This window comes from Polypterus senegalus, chromosome 16, assembly GCF_016835505.1.
Source record: "Polypterus senegalus isolate Bchr_013 chromosome 16, ASM1683550v1, whole genome shotgun sequence".
In the NCBI taxonomy this organism is placed as follows: Eukaryota; Metazoa; Chordata; class Cladistia; order Polypteriformes; family Polypteridae; genus Polypterus; species Polypterus senegalus.
Window position 1 is genome coordinate 95885600 of NC_053169.1, and position 13479 is coordinate 95899078.

A 13479-nucleotide genomic window follows, 5' to 3' on the forward strand; every position below is an offset into this window, starting at 1 on the left:
TCTTTTTTGGCCCATTTTGCCCGAGGAAAACTAGCTGCCTAATAATTCTGCACACCTTGATATAGGGTGTTGATCTCCTTAGGCCACATCCTCCCTCATTACACAAATACACATCACCTGACGTGCTTAAATCCAATAAGCATTCAAGTTAATACAGCTTGGAGTTGGAATATACGCATTAAAAATGATGATATGGTCAAAATACTCACTTGCCTAATAATTGTGCACACAGTGTATATGTCAGCAACACTCATGACAATGACAAAACAATTACATTGTCAATCATGTTATGTTATTATTAAAATGTTTCCTTTTCTTTTTACTTCTCCGCTGGCAAGCGCGGGTATTTTGATATATTTATTTATATAGAGATAGAGATATATCTCTCTCTCTCTCTATCTCTCTCTCTCTATATATATATATATATATATAGATAGATAGATAGATATGAGAACAACACTCATATCAATGACAAAACAATTACATTAACAATCATGTTACGTTATTTTTTAAATTTTTCCTTTTCTTTTTCATAACGTCTTTAACACACTACTTCTCCGCTGTGAAATGCGGGTATTCTGCTAGTTATATCATAAACCGTTTTCTCCCCATTCCCCGTGAAAACATTTTTTTTTTCTCAGCAATCATTAACATGCTACTTGGGGTAAGTAGCATATAAAAATTATTATTTTTGGGTGGAGTATTCTTTAAATGTTAGTGACCAAGGCCTTTTAAGGTGATATGCCCTATAAGGAAAAATACAAATTGAATTTGTGAAATTGTCAATTAATTTATCTTCTTCTTCTTTCGGCTGCTCCTGTTAGGGGTTGCCACAGCGGATCATCTTTTTCCATATCTTCCTGTCCTCATCATCCTGCTCTGTCACACCTATCACCTGTATGTCGTCTCTCACCATATCCATAAATCTTCTCTTAGGCCTTCATCTTTTCCACTTGCCTGGCAGTTCTATCCATAGCATACTCAGCATCTCTCCTCTACACATGTCGAAACCAACGCCATCTCGTCTCTCTGACTTTGTCTAAGCCGACCCTCTAATGTCCTCATTTCTAATCCTGTCCTTCCTCGTCACACTCAATGCAAATCTTAGCATCTTTAACTCTGCCACCTCCAGCTCTGTCTCCTGCTTTCTGGTCAGTGCCACCGTCTCCAACCCATATAGCAAAGCTGGTCTCACTACCATCAATTCATTTGTTCAGGTTATATTTTTGCATAAGAAAATATTTTACAGCACTAGTTAATATAGTTTTCTATTAAATTATTTTTTCTCACATTCTACATGAAACATGAGATTAAAAATTTCTCTTTCTACAAACAAAGAGTAAGTATCCTACAAAAAATATCATTTTTGGGTAAAGAATTCCTTTAAGGAAGTAAAAAGAACCCTTCCCATACTTAACTTAATCCCAGTGGCCTGAAGCCTTTACGAGTATTGTGTAGTTGTGGTGGTTTTCATTTCACCTTATCATTGTACAGCCTATCTGAAAACTGATATTTCAATGTGTTTCTTTCTGTTGCAGATTTACTTCTTTTTCTGCATGTACAGCATAAGAAAATTCACAGTTTCTATTAAAAATGGCAACACTTTTTTCAAGGTTAAAAAAATATTTTAAACACAAATCAGATAAAGCAGGAAATATTCCAAAGACAGACTTTCAAAGATAACATCTTGAATTGACAAATTAAAAAAAAAAAGTTTTATCTGCAAGAAAGCAGAGGATATACAACATTTTTGATGCGCTGATAACTATTCTACAACTGATTCTACGGAAAACATAAATTAGGCAGAGAAACATGACATTTTATCTGCACAGCAAGACAAAGGTGTTCTTTGATGCTGAACTTTCTGGTTGAAAACTTGGTTGATAATTAACATAGAACTCGACATTAATGGAGTAAAAGCAGTGTTAATGCTTTTTTTGATTAATAAAAGCACTTTTAATGTAATGGTCCATCTGTTGATAGAACAGATGCAATGCATGTTTCTGCTATATGCCATTGGGTATGGGATTCGAAAAGCAGTGTTAATGTATGTGAGTTGCCATTTATTGGAATGAAAACTGCAATGAAATTTATTAATAAAAGTTTTGTGTTGCACCATCTTTTACAATGACAGAGACACTGCAACTGGACGGACACACAAATAGACACTTATCCTTTTATTAAAGTGGATTTTGGAGTTGCTATTATTGACAAGTCAAGTCAAGTTGGGGAGCATGCACTGGTACAGTGCGTTGCCGCACCCAGTACACAACGAAACAACTCGGGATACCAGTTGGCAATCCCCCCAGGCAGACACGCGGTCCAGTCCCACCCTCCAGAAATGACCCTTCCGCTGCCAGGTGTTATGTGGGCGACCCCTTGGCCTGGTCCAGCCACTCGGGTACCCAACAATGAGGATCTTATGAGCTGGATCACCCTCGGGGAAATGCACCACATGGCCATGCCCAAGACATCATTAAAGGCCTGGATCTATTATGCCACCACTAAAAATATTTTTTAAGTATATATAAAGAATATTACAGTTATAAAAAAAAAAATGAATGAGACAATCAATTTAAAATTACAGGAAGTTAGTAGTCAAAATCTTAAGGAAATTCCATTAACTCGATTTGGGTTTTCTGTTGAGGTCTCTGGACATTCCCAACACTTTATGCATAAACCAATCTCAGTTATGACAGTGCTATTCAGAAAGTGTGCCCAGCAAAGGACAAACATGTCCAGCACCAATTCTTCCATAATGGCCATTCCTGTATTTACCAGAAAGATTTGGTTCATAAAATGAATGGATGAAAAGACAGAAACAAAAAAATCTTTATGATGTTCATTTGTTTGGCTCTGCCCTTCCTGAGGAAATCGTAATAAACAAAATCCTTAATAATACACACTGTATAATGAACTGATCTGAAACAGTAAATCGGCGAACAGATTATGATGTTGGTCACATATTTATTACTAGGATTTGACTAAATATGAAGCTGCATGACATGGTGTTGCAGTAGTTCTCTCACTGGAGCTTCACAGTTTCTGCATCTTTGGGGTAAATCTTGCCTGGTCACTGCATATCATTTTTATTGGAGGTGTCTTTTTTCCTCTCTTCTCTCTTAAAGAATGCCATTCTTATTTCTCTCAGCTGTGTTTATGTCCTCCCACATTTCATAGATATGCATGTTAACTGGAGATGATAAACAATATAAATCAATTGTGGGGGCATTTATGAGTAAGCCATGCACCAAATTGGTTTCCCATCCAGGGTTGGTTCCTGCTTTGCACCCAGTGCTGCTCACAGAGGCTCAGGGGCCCTGCCATTCTGTTATTGTGCACCTTGTGCCAAAACTATACACATTTTTCTCTTATCAAGCAACAATCAATAGCCTAGAATAACGAAGTGAAAACACGATTTTAGAAATGTTTGCAAATTCATTAAAAAAAAACGATAATATCATATCGACACAAGCATTCAGACCCTTTACTCAGTACTTTGTTGAAGTCCCTTTAAGCAGCAATTTCAGGCTGGGGTCCTCTTGGGCACGACACAAAAGGTTTTAGACGTCTATATTTAGAGATTTTTTTCTCATTCTTCTCCACAGAAATGCATTCAATTCAGACTGAGATCATTTTCAGGATATGGCTAGGCAACTCAAGGATGTTGTGCTGGCTTTGCTTTGGGCTTGGCGTCATTATCCTGTTGACAGTTATACCTTTGGTCCAGTCTGTAGTCCAGAACACTTTTGAGGAGGTTTTCTTTAAGGACATCTCTGTACTTTTTTTCCCCCCATTCAGCTTTCACTCAACTCTTTCTTGAAAAACAACTCAATAGCATGCTTCACTGTTGGAGTGGTATGGCACAGAGATGAGCAGTGCCTAGTTTCCTCCAGAAATGATGCTAATCTTGGTCTCATCCGACTAGAGAATCTTGTTTCTCACAGTCTGAGAGTCCTTTAAGTGCCTTTTTGCAAACTCCAAGCAGGCTTCCATGTAACTTTTAGTGAGGAAAGACGTCTGTCTGGCCACTTTTTATGAAGCCCAGATCGGTGGAATGTTATAATGTCTGTCTGGAGGTTTCTCGCATCCCTACACAGGTAGTCTGGAGCTTAACCAGAGTGACCATCAGGCTCGTTGTCATCCTCTTTTACCAAAGCTATTCTCCACTGATTGCTCATTTCTCAATTGGCCAGCTCTAGGAAGAGTTGTGGTTGTTCTAAACTTACTCAGTTTAAGAATTAATAGAGACCCATGTGCTCTTGGGAACTTTCAGTGCTACGAGAATTTTTTGTAGCCTTCCCCAGAGCTGTGCCTTGATACAATCCTGTCTCTGTGCTCTGCAGGCAATTCTTTCCCCCTCATATCTTTTCCTAATCAGTCCAATCAACTGAATTGACCTCAAGTGAGCCCCAAACAAGGTGCAGAATGGGAAAGCACCTCAGTCAAATGTCAAGTGTCATTGCAAAATATTTGCTTGTGTCAGACAGTTCACTTTTTAATTTGTAATACGTTTGAAAGGAAATTGGTGTGGAGTGTTGATTTAAATTCATTTTTCCCCCCACGTCAAGCATGTTACTACAAAGCTACAACATAACAAAATGTGTAAAAAATGAAGGCGTGTGGATACACTGTACTATGAAGGCACACTATACTCCTGGAAATGTACTTGCAAATATACAAAATTAATCTTAAGTCCAGAAAATATATTTTTAAAATAAATTCCAATTAATGGCATTTTAACAGCTACTCACAAATACTATATAAAGGACTAATGTAAAAAAAAAACTAACGTTACCGGTACTATCTGAGGTCTTATAACTATTTGTTTAAGAAAAAAAGCTTTCTATAAAGCTTCATGAAATGTAGAACTTTAATTTTTAAATGTAATGAGTCACCATTTTTAATTTTATTGTCAAGATAAAAAAAAGATGACTAAATTCAAAAATGTACTCCACAAAAAGAAACCTTTTTACAAGTAAAAAACTAAGTGTACATGAAAACCCAAGAGAGAAAAAAAAATAACTGATATTACTCATGAGTAAAATTAAAAGCACTGTATGATTAACTCTTTCAGTGCTGCACTATTCTAAACTGTTTACTGAAAGCTGTGCCTATATTTAAAAAGATGACCACAAACGTAGTATTTTATTTAAAGAACTTGCAACAAATACTGTACTTCACATTTTCATGACAAATCAACTAAGTGGGCTATTCTGTGATGCATCAAGATAAAATGTGGTATTTCGGGGAAATGACTGGTGCCAGTAATTAAGCCACTTAATCACCCATATTCCAGTGTTCTGTTAGAACGGAATAACCATCTGATTCTTAGTTCATGTAACATTTGAAATATTGTTTATTGATTTCAAATTATACCAAACTCAAATGCTGAATAACTGAATGACAAAAACGGATACTTTTGTTATCAAGTTATCATTAAATTGATTTAAAAATACAGCGATGAGATTACTAGTGTCTCTATTGGTTATTACTGCTAGAAATGGCCGACTTATAATTTATTAATCATATATGAACATAAAGTCCCATTTTCATCAGCCGTCCCTCCGGTGTGCTAATGGTCAATTTCCTTAACTTATCCTTAATTAAAAATTAGGATGTATACATTGGTTATTAAAGAAATTTGTAAAATTTTGTCAAAACTGAAACCTGTTATTCTGTTCAACAGAGCAAGTAAGTTTTCTTTCTGTGGGTTGTAAGGTACTGGCATTCCCAATATTTAATTCTAGGTTCAAAAACAGCAAAAATGAAACTGCTTTCTCGAGAACTATGTCAGTCTACGGTTACAGTGTGAAATTAAGCTTGTTCCATGTTACAGACTGCCAGGAAACCAAACATTTCATACAAAAATGTATATTGCTGTCTTGATAGAAGACAGCAAAATGGATCCCACCAGGGCAGTAAAAAAGAGGAAGACAGTTGGACAACTGCATAAAATGATGAAGATATGACAGTGTGAAGTTTGAGAAACAAATGCCTTACAAGTCCTCAGCTAGCTGCATCCTTAAATACGTGCCAAATACCAGTGTCAACTGCCACATTGAAAATAAAAGGTTAAAATGGTCAAAAGAACTTAGACATTGGACAAGGGATTTTGGGTCATTCCGAAATGTTGCTCATGTTAGCCTTTTCATTTTATATGACAGTTTCAGATACAGCGTTTTCTCTGAAAATTTCCCTCAATGGCCAGCATTTTCGTAGTCATCTTTTCACTGTTGCAGAGGACACTGGTATTTGGCATGTATGTAGGAAAACAGACAACTGAGCAACTTTCAGGCATCTCTTTCTCAGGCTACACACTCTGATGTTCTTATCCTTTTTGTACAGCTGTGCATCTGGGCCTTCTGCTTCTTTTTCTGTCCTGGTTAGATCCAGTGGACACCTTTGTGTGAAATCTTCAGTTTATTGGCTGCTTGTCTTATGGAAGCAGAATTGTGAATGCCAGTACCTTGAAACGCAAGGAAAGACAGCTTAATGTAATACTTTATTTTAAGTACTGCAAAAATGCATCTTATACTTTTATAAAACAAAACCTTAATTTAGGCTTCTTTTGGACTTCGTAACACAAATCATCAGTAAAGTGTTTGTTTATTTATCTCTGTACAGTGTGGCATTTTGTTGTGATGTGAAATTTTGCATACAAGTTGATAAATATTTTGTATGTCTTTATTTGTAACTTAGACAAAGCAATGTAATATTAGCGTTACATTATAGATAATAACAGCAATGGTTTGATGGCTTAAGAACCCCTTCCCCCTTTAGGATCGAGTCTCTTTGTAATTTTACAATAGGGTTGGGTGAAGTGCCTAAAACAAGTTTGGCTAATATTTCTCTGCTGAAGTCTCTCAGTCAACCCCCACAGGAAAGCCAGGCTGCCTAACTGCAAAGCTTTACCTTAACATATGGTTTGGAGGACAGGTGTGAAGATGTTCTCTGCCCCATTGGTCTGAAGTATGGCTGTTTAGAATTGGCTTGTATCAAAAGCTTTTAAGTACTATGATGCCCTATTGGCTGTAGGGGTTGGACAGAAAACCTATAAATTTGCTTGCTTTACCTCACCATCTCTGTCTTGCCAAAATGATGAAAGACCATCTCACACCATGATCTGAAAAGGACAACACAATGAAGAGCACAGCTCTGCAGCAATATTGAGACAGGCATGCGGCCTGTTCTGAAGAAAGCTGACCATAAATGATGCCTTAACTAGAGACATTTAAAGTAACTAACAAGTCTACACATCAGCATTTATCAGGTTGTATGGTTGCCAGTATTAAAATGAACTTTGCATATTATTATTTATAAATATTATCAATAATACATTGTTTAAATTGTAACTTAATTCCTGCTTGTCTTTTACTACACCTAACTGCCTGAAGTTATAGATGTAGAAGGGAAGGTGGGGAGAACTTATATGGTACAATACCTTATAAACAGTGGTAAGTCTGGGAGATTTGAGGCATTCTGACAAAGGCTACATATTAATAATAGAAAAGGGGAAGACAAAACACATATTAAAAGCCTTTGATATGCTGGTAACATTGTATGAAGTATTCACCCATCCTACACTGAAGTTTACAATATCAAGAGAACTATACCTCATATACCTACTTCTGATAATTCCAGATTTTAGTAAGCCACATTGTAGAAAGGACTAACCACTTTACTGATGCTTTGTCAGTGTTTTTGAGACCAAAAGAAGACTTTTTTTTTTTTAAGGTCTTGGTGCGTAACAGTGTATGAGCAATAGATACATTTTCCAAGTACCTAAACTGAAGTGTTACCCTAACAATTCGTACTTTACGGAACAGATTAGAAGCCTCCATCAGTGCAAACACAATTACAAAGGTTTTTCTAAATACCAATTAGCATGTAAACGTGATTAATTTAGGGTAAGCTAAGGAAGTGGACCATTAGGGCACTGAAAGAGTGGCTGCTACACAAAGGACTTGGCAGGCATATGTGAATAATATATTATAAATCTACCATTTTAAGCAGCAAGTGCCTTTTGCAACATTAGTAATGTCTTGGCTGTATCTTTATATCAGTGTAAAGGTACCTTGATAAAAAGGTATTCATTTCTATCAAAAGCAAGAAAATGTTGGTTATTCAAAACTTTTAAATGGTATTGTATATTTTATACTCACCTTTGCGATCATATAAATAAACATAAACTGGATGGTGAGATCCAAAAGCACAGAATGCCACCATGTTCTCATGAGGATGAAAAGCAACATCACGAAGTGGAGATGAGTAACAGAGCTCAGAGTACACTGCAACCTGGTCTCCTGAAATATGAAGGCAATAGTTAGAGGCAAAGGAAACTGACATATCTGTATAGCAAATCGCCTTTTCAGTCAGTCAGAATGTCATATATAGTTTTAAGCAGTGAAATGATTGATATTACATACTTGTAATTACGATGACTTATAAAATTCTAAAAGTAATTAGGTAAAACAAAATATCTAAATATAAAGTAAAAGAACAGCATCTTAGCAGTTTGCAACAGCCATAGCTACTAAAGTATTAAAATATAGCCTCCCACTTTAGGTATTATGCAAACACACATTCTCTAATTATTGACCTGGTTAAACCATTACAGGGAAAGAACTGATGGAGATTAATGAGATTTAAACTGTGTAAAAAAGGAAAAAACTAAAATGGGATATGGTATCTGAATAATATTGAGATGCTGCCATTAAAGGAACATTGCAAATGCTTTCCAGTCAGACATCTGTCTTCCATTATGTAGTGGCTCTAATTTTACATGACAGATAAACAAAATGAGAACTATGCTAAAATAACACTAATATAGTCTAACATAATAACAAGTTTGAAAAATGTATGCATGGAGTAACATTCAGGTGCATTCATGGACTGTGCAGGCACTGTAGCCCTCCATGAATGGAATTTAGTAGGTCAGTTCTAGAACAGTTTCAATCCATTTCAGGTTTTTTGGGCCAAAGGCTGTCTCTCCAGGAGTGGGCAAAAGACTGAAAACAGGCCTAAACATGACTCCAGTCCAACACATGGACCACTCCTAATCACCTATGCACACACACATACACACACACACAATTTGCAAATGCCAGTTAAAAGAAGCTAAATGTAAATGCTGGAGCATGTCTCGCCATAGTCATTTTCATGAAATGGGACTTGTAAAGCTATTCAGTGATGACAAATGCTTGGGAACAACAGAAGTAAAAGGCAAATTTATTATGGACTGACCATTATGGATATCAGGTCAATGTGGCACTGATGGTAAATTATAAGGTGACCAGATTTTCAAAGTCCCAAACCATAACACTTATATAGCATGTACAGTATGCCCACCCATAAGGCCCATCATCAGTAGTTTAATGCGCTGCTTTATCTCATCATAATTAGTGAGGGAATACAAGGAGAGGACTGCAAATAGAACCAAGCCATGTGTCATATGCATTTCAGTGAAATGACATGACAATAACAAGTGCGGACAAAGAAATTACCACTAGGCAACAGCATTCTTACAATTATTAACATATTTATTCAACATGATGCAGCAGTAGTGCTCCTGCCTTGCAGTAAGGAGACCAGGGCTCACATCCTGGGTCCTCCCTATGGGGTGTTTCCTTGTGTTCCCCATGTTTGCGTGGGTTTCCTCCCACAGTCCAAAGACAAGCAGGTTAGGTAGATTGACAATGATAAGTTGTCCCTGGTGTGTGTGTGTGTGTGTGTGTGTGTTTGTTCAACCTGTAATGGACTAGCCCCTCTCCAGGGATTGTTCCTGCCTTGTGTCCTGTCCTTGCTGGGTTTGGCTCCAGCCCCACAACCATAGCCTGAATTAAACAGGTTGGAAAATGACATGACATTTGTAAGAGCAGTATTAATTTTGATAGATTATAGTAAACCTTAACATGTTACATTACTGAGATTGTTTTGTATATAAATTTCTTTTTTATATTTTGTTTCCTTCTGCAGCCCAGCTCAGGATTAAGCAGGTTTTGAATATGGTATGTTATTATTCATTATTCATTACTAGAGCAAAACCAGATTATGTCAAATGCTCAAGACCAGAAAGATAACCCAGGCCTTAAATTTCACCATAATATTTCCAATCAAATTGAGTGGTTGCCTTAATGATTGCACTACACTGCCTGTTTACAAAGATAAACACCACAATAGTCTCCATCCACCCATTCACTAACTCAGGCTTCTTTTTTACATCAGTGGATCCCAGCAACAGCAGGCCACGACATAGTCAACTCATATATACAAACACCCATACTCATTCAGGTCCTTTGAACTGGTAGGCAAAAATGTATTCCAGTGCCCATCTGTGTTTTCTAAGCAAGTTTCTACCATTGTACTGTACACTCATCCACACGAGGGGCCTCATGTATAAACGGTGCGTACGCACAGAAATGTTGCATAAGAACGTTTTCACATTCAAATCGCGATGTATAAAACCTACACTTGGCATAAAGCCACGCACTTTTCCACGGTACCTCATACCCTGTCGTACGCAAGTTCTCCGCTCGGTTTTGCAGACTGGCGGCACCCAGCGTCAAAGCAGTGCTACTGTTCCTGTGTGGTTACTCTTTATTTTCCTGATGCGGCTTTATAAATACACTGAAACTAACCCCATATTTTTGATTAGTGTAATGCATCTGATTGTAATTAACTTGTAACAAAATAATGGTCCAGGGAATAGCCACAGTATTCCAAATACCATAACTGCTTTAGCGTTGTTACTCTCACTGCACCTTCTTCTTCTTCTTTCAGCTGCTCCCTTTAAGGGTTGCCACAGCGGATCACCTTTTTCCATATTACTCTCACTGCACCACTCGGAGTATTTATATCACTGTATCTGAGTGTCAATCACAGCAGCAGCTGATCGGAAAGAGAATTATCGGTATACAGCATCAAGCACACGCTGCCTCAGCCACGGCAAAATGTTTCAAAGCCTTTCCTGTACGGACCTTGCGGTTCAGAAACAGTTTCATCCCAAGAACTATAAATGCACTCAATCAATTGTTCCTTGTAGAACTGTTTGTACTTATAAGTACAATCACCTCACTGTAAACTTGCACTACAGTTATATCGCACAACCTGCGCCACTTTATCAAGCACGTATTTACATATGATTACGGTATCATTTGTACGATGAAATGCAGCAAAATATGTTGATTATATTATACAGATAAAACTTTAACTTCATTTAAATAATCTGTATTGTTAATAATTAAACATGTGAGGACACGGTGCCGCAGCGCTAGCAAGTTCACGTATTGTTCCTGCCTCACGCTGTATATTTGCTGAGGCTAGCGCGACACTGGAAGGATAGATAGATAGAATAATTAAACACGTACTATGAAGATATCTCAATGTTCCTTAAAAGTTTTGAAGAATCGTTGTTGTAAGCTTACAGATGGCTTAACGTCTATTACAGAGCTGATTGGGGAAAGAAAAGTAAGGACAGAAATTGAAAGTTAGTACGTTTGAAAGAGACAGTACTGCTACAATAAATTATTTCATTGAAGATCGCATATGGCGCAGCAGCATCTTGTGTGAGACATGAACAATCACTGCGCCATCGTGTTCTTAATAACATGCTTTCATTCCAATCATCATGAAAATGATACCACATATACATCTCAGTATTTTAATTATTCAGAGAGCTGTAATATCATGAATGTAATGGATTCTGTGTCCTGTTGGAGAAAGAGAAAGAATGGAAGCACGTAGTGATTCACACACAGAGTACATTGAAGATCAAATACAAAACAAAGCATTTAACATGCTACTTTAGTTACGATGGGATTTGAGAAACTAGTAAATTAACGATTTTAAGATGAAGTTTATGATGTTCTACTTTAATGACAAAATAAACTATGTGATTAAAGTGGAAATTTTGAGATTAAAGTTGACATTTCGTGCTTTTTTCCCAACTGTGTGCCTATTTTTTTTATACCCTAAAACTCAAGACGGTGGGCTACAACTCGCCTTTTCACAGCGACTTTGATATGTGACTTCTTTTTTTATTTTGGCACTGTGCAACTTTGTGAACTTGAGCTTTCGAGTTTCTCCGACATGCTATGTCACTCGATCAACTTCCTTTTCTTGATTATACCACTGTTTAAATCAACAAATAGTATGCTTTTCCTTTGCCTCCACTTGGTATTCGCTGAAATTCTTGTATTTTCCCTCGTGCTTTTCCCATTGTCTTTTCACAGAAGGCTGAGCTTAAGGGCTATTTATATTGATTTGCATATTCAAAGAGGCATAATTCTGGGAGGAGTTGGGGCGGGTCAGAAGGCGCATGCACGAGCGTTACTTTTTGCGCTGACCGGGATTTATGGAGCGGAACAACGTGGAAGTTGGAGTACACACAGATAACTGCATCTGGATTTTTCTGTGCGTAAGCACATTTCGGCTTTTGTGCTTACGTCATGTTATAGTGCGAATTCTACGCACAGCATTATGCATGAGGCCCCAGGACACTTCAAAGTCACCAATTAATTTCCCTTCATCTAGAATTCTAATCTCTACTTAGGCCCTGGGAGGAAGTCAGAGTAGTTTAAGAATAGCCGTGGTGGGTGAACGTAACAATAGTATGAATGCCACATTTTAAAACAAAGGATTTTTGAGCTGTGGTGCCAACAGTGCTAATCACTGTGTCACTGGTAGATCGTTTTTATATAGTTCAAAAAATGTTTTTCACTATGAGCAGTAAGCTGAAAGCTAAGTCGTACCTGTCTCTGCATTCCAGACATAAGCCATGCCATCTTCACTTCCAGAAAAAAGAAAACTTCCACAGGGAGTGAGGTTACTGTGGATCTTCTCTCTGTAGTTTGTGGCTCCAGTGTACTTTTTTGCAGCTAATCTAAAACATAAAATAAAATATAGTACATTAATTAAATGCAATTTATAAAAAAAAAAATCTAAATAAGTTTATTTTAAAGCAAACATACTTCAGCATGCAGTAAAGTGCATATAAAACATTTGTATTCCCATTTTATCTTTAAACAACATTGAAACACAGTGGGTTTAGTTTGGCTTTATTGACGCTGATCAACAGAAAAAGACACTTTAATTCAAAGTGAAAACAGATCTCTGCAAAGTTGTCCAAATTACTTCCAAGTATAAAACACAAAATACTTAACTGCATTAAGTAATGATCCCTTTAATATGAGACAATCTATCAATTTGCTTTAGAAGTCACGTGATCAGTTTGATGGAGGTCACCTGTCGGGGGTTTCACTTTTATTCTAAAGGCACCTGACTATATGTGGAAAACCCTACTTGTGTTGAGTCAGTATGAAGGCTTAAGTCACACAATGAAGACTAAGGAACACTCCAAGCAACTCTGTCAAAAGCACAAGTCAGGGAATGGAGACAGAAAAACATTCAAGTCACTGAATATCCAGTTAAATCAATCAAGAAGAAATGGAAAGAGTATGGAAGAGTTGTAAATCTGAC

The 13479-nt window shown here is 37.1% G+C and overlaps 1 protein-coding gene across 4 annotated transcripts in view; it reads right to left on the reverse strand.

The window, feature by feature from the left end:
• The window catches only part of ahi1 (Abelson helper integration site 1), a 224629-nt gene that overhangs the window by 137705 nt on the left and 73445 nt on the right, over positions 1-13479 (reverse strand). For all 4 annotated transcript variants that reach the window (XM_039738537.1, XM_039738538.1, XM_039738536.1 and 1 more), the window contains exons 16-17: positions 12753-12883; positions 8166-8306 (exon numbers count right to left, since the gene is read on the reverse strand). In XM_039738537.1, the coding sequence (XP_039594471.1) occupies positions 8166-8306; positions 12753-12883 (272 nt within the window). The remainder of the gene's footprint in view (positions 1-8165; positions 8307-12752; positions 12884-13479) is intronic.